The sequence below is a fragment of the Camelus dromedarius genome, chromosome 8, assembly GCF_036321535.1.
Source record: "Camelus dromedarius isolate mCamDro1 chromosome 8, mCamDro1.pat, whole genome shotgun sequence".
NCBI classification, from domain to species: Eukaryota; Metazoa; Chordata; class Mammalia; order Artiodactyla; family Camelidae; genus Camelus; species Camelus dromedarius.
The window spans coordinates 54327133-54349319 of NC_087443.1; the positions used below are offsets into that span (position 1 = coordinate 54327133).

Below are 22187 nucleotides of genomic sequence, written 5' to 3' on the forward strand. Positions count from 1 at the left end.
CGCCAACCTGATAACACCAGTGTTCACCGAATACGGCAGTCTGAGAAACCCAATGTGACCATTTTGGGAAGGGCAGCCTGGCCAGAAAGCTCCCTAAGTTTCGGTTTTCAAAGGCCTAGACGTTGGCCCTAATGAGAAGCCCAAGGAGTAATGGCGCACCAGGAGAAGAGGCAAGACCCCGGCCTCCAGAGCGAGTTCTCTGGGGCAAGTTTACTTAGAGGGGCACGTCACCACCTTCCCCACAGGTTTTCTTGTGACCCAGCTCCAAATAAGTCAGGGCTAATATAATCCTTCTGACAGCATTTGAACAAAGAACACCGAATGCACCCGTTTAGTTCCACTGCGGCTGCTTAGAAATCTGCCTCATGAGTCTATAGGGGGCTTGCCTGAGAGCACAGTCTAGACGAGCTGGTATCTGGTGGTTATGGAAGCCTGTGAAGAGGTGACCACCCCGTCAGAAGGTAATTAAGTGTACTGGATGGCTGCACTGAAGCTACTATGCTGGGAAGTGAAGAAGTCTACTGGTAAGTTAAAGCCAAGTCTTCTCCACGATGCTTGTCTACGTGGTTCTACCCTCTGCAGCCCCTGGTTCTCAGAAGGGATGCACATGGAGCTCCATGGGGGGAGGTGAAGTCCGTAATAACTAGCATTTACTGAGCACCTGCCAGGGGCCAGGCACCACGCTGGGTACTTTGCACATCTTACTGAAATTTCTCAATAACAGTGGTCAAATAGTTTGTATCACTGGCTTCATAGGTGAAGAGATAGAGTTTCAGAAGTTACGTGGTTTGCCCAAGGTCACACAGCTAGCAAGAGGTACAGCTGGAATTCAAGCTCAGGCGCCTCCATCTACCAAGCCTGCACCTTTAGGAAAGTATCCAGTAGTATCACGTATATAAAGAAATCCAGGCCCTAAATCACCAGAAAATGATCAGAGCCTCTCGACTCAGTGGAAAGAGGTCAGAGGGCAGGTGACAGCCTTCTCCTGAACAGAGCAACACTTCCTCCACCCACGTGGTACACAGTAGGCACTCAATAAATGACTATTCAGCTGACCTGACTCAGAGGTGCTCCCACTCAACAGTGTGTGCTGGGAGGTCGGGCACCCTCTCACACCCTCTCGCCTGCCTTCCCAGTTCCATGTGGGAATGGCAATGTTGTCTGTGTTCTTGTCTGATGGGGCCGGGGCCCTGGGAAGTCCCACCAGACAGACAGCCACACACATACCAGGCTGCTCTGAAGCGCAGGGGACAAAGAAGCTCAGAGCGAGCCCCCGGGAATCAGTGATGACCTCAGATGCAAAGTATGAAGTGAGCAGTATGAAGTGCTGGAACCTCAGCGAATTTCACAGACTAAACAGTTGGGGGTGAGCGCTTGGGACTTGTGCTGACGGAGCAAGCGACATGATCTGGTGGCTGCTGGGTTTGCACGAGAAATTTCCTTTGCTGATGTGCACAAGTGGCCTCTCTAGGACCAGACCAGTAGGCGGAGACCCAGGCGCAGGGAACACAGCCCTTCTTCTGCCATGGGCTGCTGGTATTCCCACTGTTTCTGGATTCATCTGCAGAGACTTGTGGGTGGAACAGAAGCTGGGCCCCCTCTGCTGAGAGAATCTGGAAGGAGACTTTGGATAAAGACTCAGAGGCTGCTGTAGCCAAAAAGTCTGTGACAGGAGGGGACAGGGGCTGGAGGAAAGGCTTGCACAGTGTCCAGACAGTTCAGATTTAATTGTGTTGGATCGGAGGATGGGGAGCAGGCGGGGAGCATGAGAGAAGAAAGAAGACATTAATGAAGGCATAACAGCCGAGGCCATACCAAGAATACTTCCCAGGCACATATTTCTCCCAATGCGTAGCAGCTCTTTCAATTAAGGATGTGTCATTTCCTGGGTTATTAAATCCAGATCATGGAACATTCCATGCTGAGACAGTAAAAGAGGGTCATGTTCTCAGCCTCCCCCAGCACCAAAGCACCAGAGAACGGGGATCACGGTCCTCCGTGTTTCCACCACTTGACTCTCCACTGAGCTGCTTGAGAGAAAGCGTCCCTTCAGGGTGCATCCATGGAAAGCTCGGGGGGCCAAATATGGCACTCTTTCTCAGGTGTCCCAAAGGCCCCCACAGTCACCTTGAAGGGCAGCATCATCAGAACTGGAGGAAGAATCATTAGTAATCACTCTGCCCTGGTTACCACAATAAATGCCAATGACCACTAACATCTTGTAAAGCCAAATTCACACGGTAAAAAGTCTCCCCTACTAGGCCTAGGCCAAGAAGCTTAAAAGGAAATCACAGGGCCCTCTTGGTGCTGGGCACAGGGCCCTGCATGCAGTGGGTGCAGGTGCCTAATAACATTTGTGTCTCTTCTTCAGGGAAAAAGGACCATATGCACACTATGGCCAAGAAGCCTTTGAGAGGGTCCCCATAACAGCTCTTTCCAAACATTTAAGCAGTTTGGAACCTCTCATGCCTTAACCTGTCCTAACCTGCATCTGGAGCAATGGGTTTGCCATTTAATCACCCTAAGAGCTGGACAGATTCTGGTCAAAGGTGAATTGGAGAGAAACTGAATAGCAAAATGGGCTTCAGAGTGAATACAAGAACTGAGGACTCCACGTGGGAGAGATCCTCTGAGATCAGACAAGTTTGGATCACATAGTTTTTGCCAACAAATTCGACTGTCACTAACATCTAAAAATCAGATTTCACATAAGAGAGGCTTTCTGACTTCTGTTTCAATGAGATTAATCATTTAAAATGAGAATCATTAAAAAAAAAAGGCATATTTGGGAAAAAATTCCCAAATATTTGCAAAAAGAAAGAAAGAAAGAAATGGGAATGCTAGGCCTGCATGTGGCATCCAGCCGGAGCCAAGGAGAGGCTGCCCCTCTGGACGGGTAATGCATGGTCTAGCTGCCACGGGCCACTCTGTTCCCTGCTGTTTGCACTCAGAGCCCTGCCTTTGAGTCCTTGTCTTCCCTGCCACCTTTGGGCATGTAAGATCGCAACTCGTAACCTAGTCCGTCACCTTTTCACCCACAGAGAACTGGTCCCATCTCTTACTCTCCATCCTCAAACCCAGTTCTTTTGTGAGGAGCTGCAGTGTTCTCAGTGTTTCTAGATTCATCTTCAGAGTTTGGTATGGAGGCAACTCCAGGGCCCCTCTGCTGGGAAGATACAGGGGATACTTTAAATAAGGACTTAGAGGCAGCTACAGCCAAAGGGGACAGGCTTCCCCAGTCCTGAGCAAGATGCTTCCCTAGACCTCTCCACCCCGTCTACCTGCAACCCCACCTCTGCCTCTGCCCCAGATCTGAACCTGTTCCAAAGACACATATTTATATCCTCATGGACTTCTCTTGTTTCTATTATTTCCACTGGGCCACTCTAGGGGAAAACAATAAACACTGCTTCACCAAAAATTGTATCATGAGGTACTGATCCCTTGCTCAGATCAGATGGTGAACACAAGCAGAAACCCCCAACTATAAAAACTGGATTTCTCAGGAAGCATCAGGGCTATCAAGGAAGGAAGATGGGTCACTTAGAGGAAGATGATGACCACAGAAATCAGGACAACAGTAACACAGGTCTCCGTGAACTGGTGTGTCAGACATAGTACTGGGCATTTTGCAAATTACTTCTAATTTCACAACAACCCTACAAGGCGGGTGGTATCGCCCTGGTTTTAGAGGTGAGGAAAATGAATACAGAAAGAGTAGACACTCTTCTCCCTGGGCTAGTGGCTGAACCTCCTCCCTGCTGCCTGGACGAGGGAGGCCTTGGTGTGAAATGCCTCTTCCAGGACTGGCCTGGAGGAGAACGCAGGGGCCTACTCACGCTCTGCCATTTGGCTCCTGCCCGCTGGCTGCCGTCTTTGACTCCAAGGCGTTGTTGAAGTTGGAGATGTTTTCAGAGGAATAGAGGCCAGCTGGGTTGTTGTACTGGTTTGTGATGACCCTGGGGGCAGAGCTGGAGGCAGGCGAGGCGGTAAAGGGCATGGCACTCCGGTTGTGGGCGCTTCCTATGTGTAGGACCTCCTGCAGGCAGAGTACAGAAGAGAAATCAAGGGGGCATCCAAAAGGCACCCCTCGATGGATGGTGCAGGCTGACTCCCAGAGAGGGGTGTTCCGATGAGCTACATTGGCCCTGGCTCAACGCCAATCTCTAGCAGAGGGGCTCTGACAAACCCATCAGACACAGGGCAAGCCTGGAGATGTCACGCAAGCCAGGCACGTGTGCAGGTGTGCAGGTTCTCCTGCCAGCTCTACCTCCTGATTTTCCCCGGAAGCCTAGCAAAGCCTGATCTCCTGCTGGGTAGCCCCAGGCAGGACACCCCTTGATGCTCTGGGCTGTCAGGATCCAAGGTGGAGCTGAAAACACCCTTTCAAGGCACATTCCATAGGAATTAAGTACCAGGAAGAGGGGAATCGGCATCACACTTCAGCCAGTGCAGAGTAGGAGACGATAAAAGGTGAAGATAAACTCCCCAGAGCAGAGCAGTTTAGACAAGCAAGATAAGAGGGATGTGGTGTCATCAGTGAAGCAGCTGCTGACTAGGCAGAGAGGCTGCGGGGCTCTGACAGAAGGGGGCTTTAGGGGCATTACCAGGGGAGAAGGCCAAGGCCAGATAGAAGGCGGGAGAGAAGGAGGGATGGAGATACCTGTTTCAGGGCGGTGCCCAGGGGAGCTGCAGGAAAGGGCTCTGAGTTAGTTCCTCCTGTGCTCAGTCCCCTCTTTCTGTAATTTGAGAGCACGCCCTCCACCCCCATGGAATGCCAGGATAATTACTACAGCTACAACACCTTGGAGCTTCTTTACAAACACCCTGAAAAACTTCTTAAACTAATCTCCCTTAAAAAAAAAAATCATGGCTTTTCTGATGACTCAGTTATCAAGGGGTGTTCTGCTCAACCCCCGGCTCCTGGGTGAGACCGTGCTCCTGTCAGCCTACTAAACTCAATGCACGTCCTATTTTCTGGGTTCTCCAGAAATCTTCCTGAACCCTGGCCTCTTTCTTAACACTCAGGCCCAGAAGGATTGCCCTCAAAGAGTTCCTGCCCTCTGTTGCTCTTCCTCTTTTTTCTTTCTTCACTAAAACCTTCAAGTCTTTCATGTTTTCTTAGAAAATGATGATGAAAAGCACCAGCTTCACTCACTGCGTACTGACTGACTTCCCTAAAACAGGACAACATGAGGATAGGTTGATGATGAAGGTTTCTTTTTCACTGTTCAGATAGGCTCTTCCACACGTCACAATCGGTGCAGTTTTACAGTATAAATTACACTGAGTTGACTTTATCCATTTTGGACAAAACTAAGCATGTACAGATAACTCACAAAAGAGGAAGTATAATTAGCTAAGCAAATAACTTCAGCATATTTCAAAGAATGGTTAAGTAAGTTTTACAGCACAACTATCCCAAGGCATAATAACAGGTCACTAATGGCAACAGGCTTCCAGACGGGTGGCCTGGCCTCGGGCCCACGTCAGCAGCTACACGGCGGCACAGTGGGTCAGACACACGGTGGCAGCCTGGATCCCGGTCCTCCCCTCCTCTCTCCTTCCCCACAGCAACTCCTAGGAGCAGCACAGGATGCTGAGCACCAGGGAAGGGCCCTCATGTTTCTGTCTTGGCTCCGTTTTATCCCTGTTGCTTCTTGTTCAGCTTTGGGCAAGTTATATCTCTCTCTGAGCCCCCAGTATAATGTCATTCCCTCCTTCCTCCGCAGAAACACATTTTCAGTAGAATGGAACTTAGTAGAAAATGCCGGTTGGAAATTCTGATTTTCACTTTCTAGAGAACCTCCCAAGAATATATCTCTTTTGTACATAAAAGGAGTTATCTCTTTATCCCATGTGAATACTGGTCTTTCCAGAAGTCAGGCGGTTAATTCAGGGCCGGCCTTCTGGAAGGGATGATGTAATTGTTTGGGCTTTGTATGTATCAGTCTCCAAGGAAACTCAATAATGAGGAAATATAAACTAGGTGTGTAACTACAATGACCTCAGATAAGCTGGGGTGTTGGCTGGCATTACATGAAGGAACAGATCCTTTAATTATAGATGAACTCTGCTGTTACTCACTGTATTTCAGAATGACTGGAAGTGGAAGACTGGAAAAATGAGAGGTGGGAAGTTTTTCATACAAACAAAGAATTACTGGAATCAAAAGGAAAACACACTCAAATTAGATGTTAAAGTGTTGGAAAATTTTTTTTAATCTGAAGGAAACCACCTTCGAACTATTAATATAGGTATCCAGATTATATGTTTAAGATGAGAATTCAAGTATAATGCATATAAAAACTATAACTAGAATTTAAGTCTTGCCTTATTGAAGTGAAATTAGGATTTTAGATAAACCAAATTAAAACAAAGTCATTCCTTATGTATTATAAAACACATGAGAACTTAACACATTAAAAGCTCACATTCAATGTAAATCTAATGAAGTGGCTGAGAGCTAGCTCCCCGGGAAACTGGAATTGACGGTGGCATGTTATATATTAGTTCATACAACTGCCAATTTATAGACTGAATGCCTCTTACGAACTTTCCTTAGAGGAGCTGTACAGAATAGTACGGTCATATCAGTTTTGAAATGGCAGATACAAAATGATCCTTAAAGTGGCTCTTAGGATTCTTAAGTATGATTTTTATTGTATTAATGGGAAAAATTTTGTGTGACTGCATTTCTGACATTTTAGCAGAAGCCATCTGAGAAACTATCACTTACACACACTCAATTCACTCACACTGAAGTACCCAGTGAGTTCATGAGTTCAATTTCATACAAGTTTCTGCTTTATGTATAAAAGATAGCTATGTGTTATCTTTTGATTATTTCTCAGTACACCATAAAAATGAAAGTGTCCAAAATTTAGGAAATAAATAATTAAAAGTTCAAATCTTCAACTGGCCCTAAATGTAGAACAATCACAAACCAGCCTAAAAGTTTTCAAAAGCCACTATCAACTTGCCTACTAAGGCATCACTAATAATTAATTTATTCAATAGACACACTTTGTGAAAAGTAGCATGTCAGGGTGAGGAATTTCACAGAGATGTTTAAACATTCTTCACGTTTTTCCCTTGTATTGTGCACTGACTCCCTAGCACATTTTCCAATATGAATGATCACTTTTAGTAATTTTAGGGTCTCACTGCAAGGAAACTAGAGATCTCCACTCTAAGGCTCGTGGAAACCAGACAGTGAGACAGGATTACTACTAAACTTCCCTGGAGTTCCTCTAGGCTCCAGGCCTCAGGGCCCAAACTTCTCTTATCCCTGGCACGATTCATTTGCATCTGACATCCATCATGAGCTGAGTCAACACCTTTATTCTCCACGGTCCTGCCACCCAGCTCTATACAGGAAGGCTTCCACCCGCTTCCCATATCCCCTTCCTAACCGCTATGTCCAGCCCAGGTCCTGGCGTCACTGCCCTGGGGTTTTCCAGCCCTTTCCTCTTGCAGTTCCCTTACGGGAAGAAGTTAACTAGAGCCAGGTTCCAGAGGAGGGCCCTCCCCGCCCTCGTATCCCCAGGCCTCCAGGGCAGGAAAAACAGGAGGGTGCTGAGCTGTGTCAAAAGCGGAAAGGATGCTGGGTGGTGAGAGCGATGGCCTTGGTGACCAAGTACTTACTTGGGGTTCAGAGGCTAAATTCATCTTGTATGGGTGACGTTTCCCTTCCTCTGTCACCAGAGGAGACCAGATTTTCTGTTCAGATCTGCAACAGATCAACAAAGCTGTTGTTCATGCATGCTAAATAAATAATATATACAAAAAACGGGGTAGGAGAGTGTCCCTCTTGCTTGTCCACTAGCCTCTGAACTGGTACTCTGCTGCCCCCTCCCCCTGCCTTCCCCTCCAATTTGCCCCCAGCATGATTTTCCAAAACACCAATCTAATGACGTCATGTCTATGGCTGCCTGTGCTCAGCCCCAAGGGATTTCCCAAGATGCTGGCACTTCTCCTAGCCTCATCCTCCCCGACTCCTCTCTGTGTCCCTGATCCCCAGCCACCCTGGTCTCCTCTGTGCTCCTGAGCGTGCCCCATGCCACCCCACCTCTGCCCAGGATGGCCCGAGCTTCTCTATCTTTCCCAGTGTTCTTGACCCAAACCAGATAACCAACTTACTCATGAAGCATGTCTGGACCAAATAAAAGTGATGCCTCCTTTCCCGAGCTTGGAAAGGATTTCTTTGTACCAGTCACAGAGTAACACTCTCAGCCCTGTCTCCGTTTTCATGAGTATAGCATTTTCTCAGTCTTACAGATAGAGAATGTTTGTGCTTATCCTTGTATTGCCAGACTGCCTAGCACAGTGCCAGATAGACGTAAGATGTAGCTTTTCAATTTGTTGTTAAATGGATCCAAAAAACCAATTAACCTATGAATGAATGAATGGGTAGATGGATGGATGTCTTGAGGGAGAGGATTTGGACTAAGATAGAAATGAAGACAAGAGTAAGAGGTAAATGTGTTTTTGAGAAGACATAATAAAATGGTGCACCTCCCATGGGGGTAGGTCTCTAAGTGTACAAGATATTCTGACATCCTGCCCCATATGTGGTCTCCCGCCAGTCCTGGAGCATAAGAGAGAAGAAAGCAATAAAGCTTCTGTGCAGATGAGAGCAAAGGGTTCATGATGAAGTACCATGAGAGCTAAGGTTAATGAGACATTAAAGACGCGGTAACAGGAGATCAGAACGAAGAATGTGAACTTGATCCAACAGGAAACAGGGAGCCACAGAGGTTGAACCAAATCACTTCTGAGACCCTGCCCTCGCAGGACACTTGCCAAGACTAAACGGAAAAGGAATGGGCGTTCTGCCCCAGTTACAGCTCCCAGTGGGTTCTCCTCACTCGCTGGCCTGTGGAGAACGCTTGCCCCAGCTCTCCTTCCTCACAGTGAACTTAAACTTACACTCCGCACTTTGTCTAAGGTGTCGCAGTCTTTCTGCTACTGTAACCTCCTGTCACGGCTCTGTGTGGCGTGGCAGGAGCAGCATCCGAAGTAGATTCTTCATGGTGTCCAGGAAGAAATCTTCATTTCATTAGACCTGACAGTATGTAACTGATTTCCTTTCCTCAAAATTCTGGTCAGTTGTGTTGGATCAAGTGAAAGAGCAGGTATCTTAGAGAAAGATGCCCACCCTACGGGAAGCCCTGTGCAACCAGAGAGGAGAACGCGCAGCCTGGAATTCCAATTCCACAGGCCTCTCAGCCTGCCCACAGCACACGTGGCACGGAGCTGGGGGTGCTGGGGGTTCGGAAATAGCTGAGGCAGTCCCTGCCCACGAGCAGCTTCAGCTCACCCAGAAATGAACGAGTGTTTCCACGGGCCTCACCTGGCTACTGTGAGCGTCATGTTTTCTGTGCAGCCCTTGATTTTGTTCTGAGCTTCCAAGTGTGTCATATGGCTGGTATTTTCCCCATCGATGGCTGTGATCACGTCTCCGATACATAAATTAGCAATAGCAGCCTTGCTTCCGGGAGTAACCTAGGGAAAGAGGAGAGCAAGCTAGTTACTACTTGTCTCCAAGGAAACCACTGAGTAAGTAACCGCTGGCTTAAGTATTCACTGATGTGGATCAAAGTAGTTAAAAAGGAATGAGGGCTGAGATCATAAGTTTCAATAATAACAATCCTGTGTGGTTATGTAACACATTATGGTTTACAAAGAGTCCTTTTCTACAAACCATCCCATCAGATCCTTACAATAACCCTGTGAGAAAGGCCAGCAAGTATCAGTTCCCTCACAGGTCCCCATTTTAGAGACCAGAAGACTGAGGCTTAGAAAGATCTGTGACTTACCTGGGATCACCCAACTAGTACACTACTGTATTACTAGTCATCCTACTAGTATAATACAGAGCCAGGACTCAAACCCTAAACCAGACCCAATATTCTTCCCAGAATCTTGTTACTTCCTTAAAATAAGTCACCAATTACATTTAAACACCACACACACACACACACTTAGAGAACATTATATATCTATTAAACAGAGAGACATCCTATATCTATTAAAAATCTTAATAATCAATGTTATTTATGCACAGAAAAAAAGTTGGAACATTGCATACCAAATTGTTCACAGTTTCACATTTCTGCAATGTTTTTGGTTTTTACAGTGAGCTTGAATTACTTTTATGGTTGAAAAGAGCAACAAAGAATATTTTAAAATATGGTAGTATAGGTTTATACTGGTTCATATGCTCTCAGACAGGAAGCTGACTATTAGGGTCGGGCCCTCTGGGTGGCTGATTTTCTACAGGCCAAAGCTTCTAAACCATGGTTCCCAACTTATGGGCCACCAATGCTTGGGGGAAGCCAACCAGTGACTGCAGTGGGTTGTCAAATCCATCTGCCTACTGAGCACTGCACGTGACCTGAATAAATATCTTGCCTCACACAGAGATGCACAACTATTTTTCAAGTGAATATATAAACTCATTTTGAAGTAGTACTAACGTCAGAGTTATTTTTACTGTTAGGTGTTTTCTAAACCAAGGTACACTAAAAATAAAAATCATTCCAGAGTCAGTCCCGTGACTTTGACATTAAAAGACCTTCCTTGATGGGAAGTCCAAGCCATCCCAGAGCAGAGTGGTGGTAACATACCCAGACTCCCAGGCCCCACAGGGTTCTGGCCTCGCCTTGGAGAAGGCCCTTGACTCCTGGCAGCCCAGGGAGGAAGATCTTGTGAACACCTGGGTGTCTCCATAAGGCTGAACCACAGGCAAGAGGCCTTTCAAGACACTGAACCAGAACACAAGGCTTTTGCTCTAAGCCTCCATATCTGACACAGTTTTCAGGAGCCAGTCTCCAATCAGGTCTTGCCAAACTGAAGACCCTTCTAAGGTGGCTGGTGGGATGCTGCTGTCACGGTCCATCCCCCCACCAGCGCCCCAACCCCACAAAATTAGGAGTGGATAACTTGAGGTCCCTTCCGGTTCGGACACATTATGACTTTATCAGGCAAAACACCCCTGGAATGTAGCAGGATGTGGAAACCAGTGCAGAGATCCTGACCTTCTAACCTTCCTTTCTGGCTTTCCCATCATCTGTTTACCAGAGATCTGGCCTTTAGAAAATGAAAGCCCCCAATCCAAGGTTCAGATCTCCTTCTCACACAGCCCCTGGGAAAAGGCATTTTATACAGGCGAGCGTAGGCCTCCCTTCTTTCAGTTGACTTCAGGGAGTTAGCTCTGAGTCACTCAGTATGTGCAGTAAAAACAAATTCCTCTCATCTTCTGCCTGTCTTCCTGAGAAGACTTAGCTGGTGTGACTACATGTATATTTCATTTTTTTTCTGAAGAACAACACAGACCCCCTTGTTTCCAAAATGGCCCTAAGTATCACTTTATTTGGGATTAGCTATAGTTTTGGGTTGGTGAACTCTGTCTCCAGGGAGAGCAGCCTGATGGAAGTCATTCATCATGATCAACTCTTTTGGTGTTAGAAGTCCCCTTGGATAAAATCCCAAATCATTAAGTGAGGCCCCTAAGGACCATGCCTCCCTCCTCGCCCTCACTAGGCCATTCCTCCACCAAGCTCTAGCTACAGGGGCTTCCTTACTTTTTTTCCTGCCTCAGGGCCTTAGCACCTGCTGCAGCTACTACCTGACTAACATCTCAGCTTAAGTGACCCTTCCCACAGAGGCTTCCCTGACATCCAATCTAAGCTGGATCCCCTGTCACCCTTTCATACACTCTCTTCTTCTTCAAGGCACTTGTCACATTAGGTTTGCATATCTATTTTGTGGATTTCTTTATGTAATGTTTGAGAGCCTACTAAATGGTAAGGTGTGTGAGGGCAAGATTTTGTCTGCCTGTGGTGCTGGGGTATCCCCAGTGCCTGGCACAGTGACTGGCATGTAGTAGGTGCTCAATAAATGTGTCCAATGAATAACTGAATCCAAAATATCCAGCGTTGTTAAATATGTAATTACGCTGCCCTAGTTTATCCATTAAAAAAAAAAGAGACTATTTCAAAAAGAATCAAATAACCATTTTCCCCAACACTGCTTTCCTGGAATGTGACCTCACAAACTAAAATGATGAAATTTGGCGGGTGGTAAAAAGCTTGAGAACATGAAAATAGAAATTCTTTTTACGTTCATATGCTCAGTTGCTAAGAACTTTGGAATTTTCAGCGTTTGGTTCAAACTGTCTTGTAGGTGAGGCATTTCTGCTAAGTACATCCGGACAGGTCCTGGACAAGCTAGAACCAGTCTTAAGAGCCCTAAGTCTGAGTAATCAAGGCCTAGCCATCCTATCTTTCGGTCTGATTTTTTTTTTTTTAAGTCAAACTCATGGGAAGCCAAAGGAAATCTCAAAAAGTTACAAGATAACATCATCAGACAGGACTCAGGTGGAATGGCACATAAACAGACTAAGTCCACATTCTTTTATGAGCCATCTATTTCTGGGGAAAAAATAGATTTAAACGAAGTATGGGATTTGCCTTTTATAAAGCTCCTTCAGATACAATGTCCTATTTGAGATAGTAATAACAATGACCTCACCAGCAACATAGAAGATAATTTTACAGATGAGGAATCTGAGACTCACAGAGAAGCTGTGACTGACTCAAGTTCACACAGCTCAAGGCTTGAGCCTGGACTTGAAACCAGATCTCCTCACTCCAAATTCCATTCCCTTTCTGCTTTACCACAATGCCACAAGCAAAAGGCTCCAAACCCCACTGTCAGAGTCAAAAAGAAACCCCAAAGTGAGAAGACTCATCTGCCGTGATCTTCTAAGCAAGGAACTGGAGTGTCAGAAACCCCTGTCCCTCCACCCATGGGACCGTCACCTCCATTGCTCTGGCCTCACCTGGGCCCCTTATAAAATACCCAAATCAGAACCGAAAAGACCTCAGGAGAGAAGGGCTGGCTATGCCTCCAACTCCAGTTACTTCCAGTCCTGGACAGAGGATTCCAACCCTTACTGCGCACCATAATCATAACATCATCATAATCATAACAATATCCAGCAGCTGATGAGTTTAAGTGTCTGGCAAGGGTTAATTTACCGATCCTCTCCCGATGCTATCAGGTGGCCAACACTATTTGCATCATCACAGATGAGGAAGTGGAGGGACAGGGTTAAGCAGTTTGCCTGCGGTTACACAGCTGGTGAGTGGTGGGCTGTGGGGCCCCAAAGTTCATCCACTTAACCCAGTACACCACACTGTCTATTCTAATTTCCTCCTGACCGCCAAATTCCATCAGAACCAGCTCATAATGGAGTCAGCTTCAATTTTTAAAAAAGAAATCCTATACTCTTCACCAAAGAAGCGGGCCCATTAGCTCAACGGATATCCTCAAAAACCCTCTTGCAGCTTTCTTCCCCAGACACCATACAACTTGCTCACACAACTCCTGCTGCATGAGAATAAATGGGTTTAGGCACAATTTCCATAAATGAACAATCTGCTGTTTTCTGCAGAATTCACTCACATCTCCCTCATCCTTTGCTCCATCCCACCCTCCTAGGCAGACACTTTGCTCAGGGGCCAATCTGTACATCCACCCCATCCTGCAAGTTCCAACACACCTGCAAAGCCTGTGCATTGCTGCTCAGCTCCTGAGCACATAAGGTTCATAGAATTTCACTTCTAAATGGCATAGAGTAGGACTACAAGGTAGCTCTCCCACTTTCTTCGATTTACATCTAAGTAACGAAGTATCACTGTTATACAGAACTGGATGCATACTCACTGGCTGTGACAAATTAAAAGATTACTTTCCTCCTCTGTATAAGGGCATGTATCTATTTTATCCCTCCTCTGTTACCTCCTCCTTTCTCTCATTCATTTACTCATCAGACAGACGTTCCTTAAGTACACACTGAAAGACAGTGTAGCTAACTGATTAAGATGTGGCATCTCAAGTCAGATTGCCAGGATTCATGTCCTGTCTCTGGCGCTTGGGAGCTAAGTATCCTCGAGTGGGATATTACACTTCTGTGTGCCTCACTCTTCTCATCTACGAAACAGGAATGACAACAGTCCTGACATCAGAAGGCTGTCATGAGGATTATATGAGATGATTCAGGCACTGTCTAACTCAGAGAGCAGTTATCTCCTGGGGCAGACAGTTATGTACAACAGCTGATTAATGCTGGACCAAAAACAAGTAAACAGACAATGGGAGCCTAAAGGTAGAATCAGGGGAGACTCCCTGGAGGAGGTGTTGCCTAAAATTGTGCAAAGGCACTATAGGAGGCAGGGAAGACCATGCAGCTTACAGGAACAGCATGTGGACTAGCATGGATAAAACACAGGAAGTGAAGGGAGAGGAAGGGAATGAGCTTGAAGATGTCAACATAGACCAGGCTGTAAGAGCTCTGTTATTTTCTAACAAGCCTGTACTTCATCTGGGAAACAATGGGGAACAACAAAGAAAATTAAACATAGCCTCTGACTCAACTGCCCAGTTACTGCCAAGAAACAACCACTGAACCTCAGCTCTGCTGAGATGAAGGTGCCTGCCTCGGACAGCTGTTCTCTTATGGCAGCTGCAAGAAGCAGACCCATTCAAGGGGTCGTCCACTCAGCCTCCAGGCCAGCCATTCTGAGGCTGGCTTCCCCAGAGGACCTGTCAGAAGGCAGTTCCACTTAAACTTACATGTTCTATTGACAGCTGGATGGGGATCCTTTAACTCCCTAGGCTCAAGATCAAAAGCTGGAGGCCCATGAAATGAACCCAGGCTACAATCTTGGCTCTCTTTTAATTTAAATGACTCTGCCCTCTTGAGCAGAGGCAGACACTCTGCATTTACTCACAGTCCTCACCACACTCTACTACCCCAAACACAGAAACCTGGGACCAGTCACCATGTACCATTATTCTTACAGCTATTAATTTAATTTTTCTCTACCTCACTCTTGAGTCAAAACTCTTTTATGATGCCTCCTGATCCCATCATGCAAACATACCTGCGACCACAGCTTAGCTAAAAAGTTATGTAAAGTAAAACTACGTATACAAACGTTTTCTGACAAAGATTACAAAGCACCCTGGTTTGCCCAGGACAGTAACATATTTTCCCAGCTTAACTATCAAAAGCATTCCATTTCATTCTCAACAGTGTTCCAGTCTGGACCGTAAATTGTACTGTCATTCTTTTGAGGATTTCAACCAAATATTTGTCAAATAGTTTAAACAGTGCTGATGCAGGGTTGTTTTGTTTTTGTTTTTTTCTCCCTTTTTAAGGAAAAAAAGTGTCCCTCTTCAGAAAGTTCTTCTACCTGTGGACAGGAATAGAGGTCAATTTCCTGCGTGTTCACAGAACATTGCTAACCCTGACCCTTGGAACTGGCATCCAAACTTCAGGCCAGAAATTGACCCAGCTCACAGATAACTTAGGGGGAACTGACATTTGCAAGGATGAGGCAATGGTTCCCAAACAAGTTGGTTATCGGGTTTTAAAACTATAAATAGATCTCCACACCCCACTTCAGATCTACTGAAGACAGTCTACACAGTGGGACCCAGGAATCTATATATTTTTTTAAAGCTTCCCGGAAAATTCTGACGCTCACTAGGTTTGGAGATGTGGGCCAGCCTTTCCCCCGAAGCTCTCTCCCTGAATGAAGTTTTCATGTAAACAAAGAATACGTAGACCCTAAAATCTCAGCGCTTCCAGAAACAACAAGAGCTGACACTCTTATTAAAACACATAGAAGGCGTTTAAAAGAAACATCCACTAGAATAGTACTTCTCTCTTATTAAAACAATTAAAACAAAAAAAGTCCTTGTCCTATTTATTGGTCAACATCCTTGAAGGTGCTATACAGAGTATTGTAGAAGTCATTTCATTCCAGATGTCTAAATAACTCAACACGTTCTATTTTGCCTCAGTCAGAAAACTCACAGCTAAATGTAGTGTGCAATTATAGAAACCACCTAATTTAAAGGTCCTGGGGCATCTCTTTCTTCTTCTATGTTCTTAATTTTTTGTTGCATCTTATGATGTGTGTTCTTATGTTTGAAATTTTGTAAATATGTATTTTGGATTGTAAGTTACCTTAAATACATCCCACAAGTTGGGTATATTAAATTAAATACTAAATGATGGTGGTTTAGCATTTTTAGAATTGTATGAAACAAGACTGGAATAAAGAAATTTGGAATTCAAGTTCAATCTCGGGGCTGTGTACCTTTAGGGGCAACCTCCTTTGAACTAATGGCCGTGTCAAAGTATTTGGGTGCAAATTTAAAAGACGCTGATCTGAGTGACAAAGTAGAGCCCAGGCCTGCACTGTGCCATTTAGATGTGGAATTTGAACTCTTAGTCAGACTTCTGATCTAATTTGTTTGTGGGCCCAGGCTCCAGCACAGACTTTGAAGTCACATTATAGCCACAGAAGTGGTATGAACTTATTCAAGTTGGCCTGTAAACCCCAAGAATGTTTCAAAATGTTCTTGCTTACTTTATAACCATTTTCTCAAGAAAATGAGGCAATAAAGTAGTTCAGGTACTTGTAGGTTAGCTGTGCCTTAATCCAGCCTCACTTTATGCTTGGTGCAAAAGGAAGACACTAAGGGGTGGCAGAGCCAAGTCAGAAAGACCAGTCATCATTTTAGAAATGTGATTAAAAAGCAGGCAGCAAAGCAGAATGCCCTGAGTAATTTATCAACACGTCATCGGTCTCTCACGGTCTCTCAAAGTCCCCATACATGTCCCTATGCACCCCTCTGTATAGCTTTTTAAATAGCTCCAATAATGACCACCCTTAACCCAAAGCCTGGATTATTCATGGTTATTCACTGAACACACAACCTTGAGCAGTTATACCTTCTATGCCTCCATTGCTTCATTTACCAAATGAAATTTATAATAGTATCAACTTCATTTGTTGCTAAGAGAATTAAATGAGATTACATCTGTAGAGTTAGAACAATGTCTGACCCATATGAGCACTCAACACAGTAGCTACCATTATTTTATTTTATTTTATTTTATTTTATTTTATTTTATTTTATTTTATTTTATTTTTACCACTACCACTGTATCTCTATGCCTTGTTTGTGTTAGCCATAGTGCTAGGCTCTCTCTGCACACCATCTTAATCCCCATCACAATCTTTGAAGACATTCCTGCTTTACAAGCGAGGGCACTAAAGTTTCAGGGGCTAATCCTGCCCAAGGACACACAGCTAGTCACCGGACAAGACAGGGTTTGAACACAGAGCAGGCTGATACTGAGACTCCATTTCCCATCAGGATGGCTATAATTCTTGATTTGCTGCATTAAAAATAAGGCAAAAAGTACAAAGCAATGACATCTAAATGGTTCACCGTGACATGGTAAACTGATGTTTAAAATGCTACACGAATGGGAAAAAGTCTGGAAAGTTTTGCAGCAAACTGTTAAGTGTTTACCTCTGGAAAGGAAGACTGGGGAAAGGTGTGGGGAATGCTTTTACCTTGGGCTGTCCACATTTTTATATTATTTGATCTTTTATAATTAGCACAATGGTTTTTATGTAAGATTTTTTTGCGGTATAGCATGCATACAGAAAAGTACACAGATTTTAAATAAACAGCTGGATAGATTCCCATAAAGAAAGCGCACCCAGGGAACCAGCACAACTAAAGAAAACAGAACATTACCTGAACTGGCCAGAGTCCCCTCATGCCTCCTCCCTGTCACTAACCTCCTGGCAAAGGTTACCCTGATCCTGACTTTGAACACTATAGATGAATTTTGCCTGATTTTATATAACTACAATCACATGGTATTTACACTTTGTCTGCTCATTTCTCTCAACATTGTGCATGTCTGTATCGTCCATATCACTGTGCAGTTACAATTCCTTCATTCTCACTGCTGCAGTGTTTTATACCATTATCCATATGATATAAGTATGTTGATTTATATCTATATACCACCATTCATTCCTTCATTCCACTGTTGTTAAGACATTTGAATTGTTCCGAGTTTGGGGTTATCATGAATAGCGCTGCTTTGCAGATTCTTGACTTATCTTTTGGTGCCACGTGGACATTTCTACTGAGCCTTTAACTAGGGAAATTGTTGGATCATGGAGTCTGGTCATGTTCAGCTCTGAAAGCATAAGTATTTTTTATTATTTTAAAAAAGAAACAGATGTAAATCATTGCTACATTACCTGAATTTTGTATGCATTTAGCATCTTTTCCCACATAAGTCATACCTATGTCTTTATTTTCTTATTTGATATGACATGAGTAGTCATATCTATTAAAATCAGGCCGAGTCCGAGGTCAAGAACCTGGCCTCCTACAAGACCAGAGTGTTCTTCAGAAAGTCACTGTTCTTGTTGATGGCACTTATCAAGAAGGCAGTGTACTTACATGGAAAAATACACCACAGACCTCAGTTACGGGTGAGCTTTCCAGTTCACACACGATGGGGCTGATAACAGTATCAACAATCACCATACAGAAATTACCCTTTTCATCTTGGGTTCTCCTGGGTACATTTTTGTTCTGGAATTGGCTTCCTGCCACTTTCCTGGCCCATCCTTGGCTGGGCAAGGCGTGTCTGTCCACTCCCTGGTCATTTTCATTTGCCACAAAAACTGCCCCCAAACCCCCTCTGAGCCACCCAGGCAGGCTTTTCTCTGGCTAATTCCCCAATTCCTCTGCTCTTCTGTTCCTCCCTGTCCACACAGCCATGGAATCCCAGGCCAGATGTCAATTCTCCTGGGGCCGGGGGAGGGGGCACAGCTTGTGGCTTTTCAGGTGGAACAGAGAAGCGAGGCGCTGCTCTCTGGGATGCTCTGAGCTCCAGGAGCACTTGGGCTGAGGCCACAGAGCACCTGGGACCCCACTCCAGCCACGCTCATGCACACGAAGGACTCTAGGGTGAGGATCTGAGAAGGGTCCTATGCGCATGTTGATGCCTGCACCACCATTAGCACTTCTCAGACCTGGGTGCTGGGTAAAATTATTACCAACGAAATAGTGACAGTTACGGCTTATCAGGAGGCAGAATATAGTGAAGGCTGGTCTGGAAGTCAATCTGCCTGGCTTCAAATCCCAGCTCTGCCATTTACTGTCTGTCCTCTGTCTCTGTGTCAAGGGTTGTGGCAGGGGCAGAAGAAGATAATGCAAGTGCACACCTAGCACAGGGTAGGAATTCAAAAAATATTAGCTACTATTAAAATATGATTATGACATGGAAGCCAGACCACTCAGCCAAATTCCAGCTCTCCCACTCACTGCTGTATGACAAGGGCAAAGTACTTAACAATTCCATGGCTCGGTTTCTTCATCTGTAAAATGGGTATCTTAATTGTATCTACCTCACAAGATACTTGTGGGGATTACTGAAAGGATATATTGAGCACTTAGAACACTGCCTGGCATATAAGAAGTGCTATATACAACTGGCCATTGATACAAGCCGATCAAATAAATAGTTCTCACACAAAACTTTCAAGTGTAAGCGGAGGCCCTGGTGATTAACACAAGAGTCATTTGGGCATAGATACTTACAGATGAATAACAACACAAATTCATTAGAAAACATTTCTGGATTTATAATATGTTTTCTCTATCAACTCGTGGTTGAAAGTACAACTAATGTCATGAGAGGCTGAGACACTTTTTAACAATAAAAAAGTGGGTCCTCACATTCAAAGGGTACAATACCATTGGTTTGCTTGTTTATTGTTTTATTTTATCTTCACAGAGAACTGAGCCCCCAAGAAGGCACACAACACACCCGGGGTCACCTGGTGTGTTCAGAACTGGAGCTCAGCCTGAGTTCCTGCCCTGAACATTCTACCAGGCATCATACAGTTCTGGCAGCTTCCCCAGGCTCTCCTCTGAGACAAACTTGAAGTCAAATTATCTTTTAAAAATTAATTTTCTGACATAGCCACTTTTGCTCATTTTCAATGAGCCTTAACCTTTTCCTTTACAAAAAAAGTTAAGTAGTTCAACCACTGAAAAATTTTGTAAATTCAAATTACCTAACCTATGGGCACTGAGCTTCCTCCCTGTAAAAGGCAAAGAACACCTGCTTTCCTCTCCTCCAGGGAGCAAGAAGAGCAAGGCACAGCCTAGGGAACGAGCCCAGCTTGGAAGCCAGTCCTAACCTCGTCCTAGCACAAGAGTAATTCTGGTGCTCTTCCCAGTCCTGATCAGACTGGGATACTGACCTCAGTGATTAGATATAATCTCTCAGCCACCTGCCCCCGTGGCAATACCTTAACGCCATTCTTCCCTGCTCTCTCCTCCTCAAAGACAAGTCAACAAGGCTGGCATCCGAGAGTGTAAGGGGCAGGGTCTCTGGTCAGCAGGTAGAACATGACTTGGTGAATTTCAAGCCAGTAGGTTCAGGCATTCACTTACATGCCATTCCCATGAATTCATCCTCTTCCTCCTCTCTCCTTAGATTAGCTGGAGCAGCTAGTATTTCCCAGGTGACCAATTTCACAGAATGAGGGAGTACAGAGCAAGAGCCATTAATGCATAATGAACCTTTAAGGACATGCTTTGCTTTTCATAACCTGACAGATATGAATCTGCTTAACATGATGTAAACCTACTTGAGGCTGTATATAACACTGTTAAAAATCAGACAAGACCCTCTGGCTACAGAATATCCATTATTAAGCACCCCTCAGGATACCTGAGGGAAAACCAGAGACTCTTAGCAAAGGCTTCTCAGGGACTCAAGAGGCAAATGAGCAACTCGTCCCACCAAAAGCACCCCCTTATCTCTGGCCCCACCCCTTCCTGTCTTTTGTCAGTTGCTGGGAGAGAAAAAAAGTCAACATAAACCAAGCAGCAATTTTGGCCTGGGTGTGGATTCTCTGAAGGCTTTCCTTGAAAGCCAAGTTGAGGAAATAAGAAATTGACATGGGGGAAAAAAAAAAGAAGAAGAAGAAAACAAAACAAAACAAAACAAAACCTCCAGGAGATACACAACTGTAGATTTGGAGCAGGAACTGACAGAAGAAAAAATTTCAGGGGATAGTTGCAAAAGTGAGTCTGGGTCATCAGGGAGTCCAAGGTAGAGGCTTAAATGAGAAACTAGGAAAAGGAAGGAAAACAAGGTGATTCCCAGAAGTCAGGATAGGGTTATGTGTAGTGAGCTGCTGGGGTGCTGGCAATGTTCTGCTTCTTGACCTGAGTGGTAATTCTACAGGTATTTACTTTGTAATCATTTGCTATGCATTTATATTTTATGATTTTTTAATTTCACAATTTAAAAATAAGTTAAAAAAGAAAAAGAAACAATTTCAAGTCACAAGATTCCAGAGTTATATTCGAGCTTTAGTAGTTTAACGAAAGACAAGAGCCAATGCCAGAATAATTCATGCAAGAGAAAGCAAACATGGTTATTTAAATAAAAGGCACTCCTCTCCCAGCCTAATTTTATGGTTTGCTTTGGTGTGGAGACTCAAAGTCTGCACATACAAAACCATAGCAAACTGTATCTGCCTAGGAAAATAAATGTAGCACACCTACCAACCGGAAGGTGTGGAGAACTTTGTGGATGCTCACACCTCCTCACTGCTGTTCACTGTTTACAGAGCACTCTCACATACCTTAACTCACAGCCAATGGCTGGAGTCATCCATTGCCAAGATAAAGAAGGCAGCCTCACACAACAAAAGGCTCACCCCAGATACAGCTCAAGAAGCAGAAATGAGACCCACACCAGATCTCGGATGGCCACTCAGGGACCCTTTATATATGACAATGATTCTCCTATTTCCAGGAAGTGAGGAGACCCACATTTTTTCCAGGTGGAAATAATAAGATGAAGTAAATTACTGTCGACATGAGAATGTCACCTCCTGAGCCACTTTAACTTTTCAACCAAAGCACCACCCAAGGGCGTTATAAAGATGAGCGTCCCTCACTAGACCTTGAACACCTTGAATGGAGCTGTGTCTTCTCCTTTCTGGGACTCTAGGGCTTTGCACAGTTTCTAGAATATGCTCTATGCTCATGAGACATGTGCTAATAAACAAACAAACAAACAAACATACAAACATGAGGGTACAAACTATGAATTCACAGAATTGTGTTTTCCACTCCATACCATCATTCCTGCACAGTGCCACTTGCATTAAGTCTTTTAAAGGCAGCTAAAATGACAGGCAGTAACTGCCCTTTTAATAGACGGCCAATATATTCTCCAATTTTTAAAAATTTATCTTTTA

The 22187-nt window shown here is 44.6% G+C and overlaps 1 protein-coding gene across 2 annotated transcripts in view; it reads right to left on the reverse strand.

Moving 5' to 3' along the window:
• Window positions 1–22187, reverse strand: part of PDLIM1 (PDZ and LIM domain 1) — a 41626-nt gene that overhangs the window by 13685 nt on the left and 5754 nt on the right. For both annotated transcript variants that reach the window (XM_031461419.2, XM_031461418.2), the window contains exons 2-4: window positions 9356–9507; window positions 7648–7732; window positions 3840–4039 (exon numbers count right to left, since the gene is read on the reverse strand). In XM_031461419.2, coding sequence (XP_031317279.1) covers window positions 3840–4039; window positions 7648–7732; window positions 9356–9423 — 353 coding nt within the window. In that variant the 5' untranslated portion in view covers window positions 9424–9507. The remainder of the gene's footprint in view (window positions 1–3839; window positions 4040–7647; window positions 7733–9355; window positions 9508–22187) is intronic.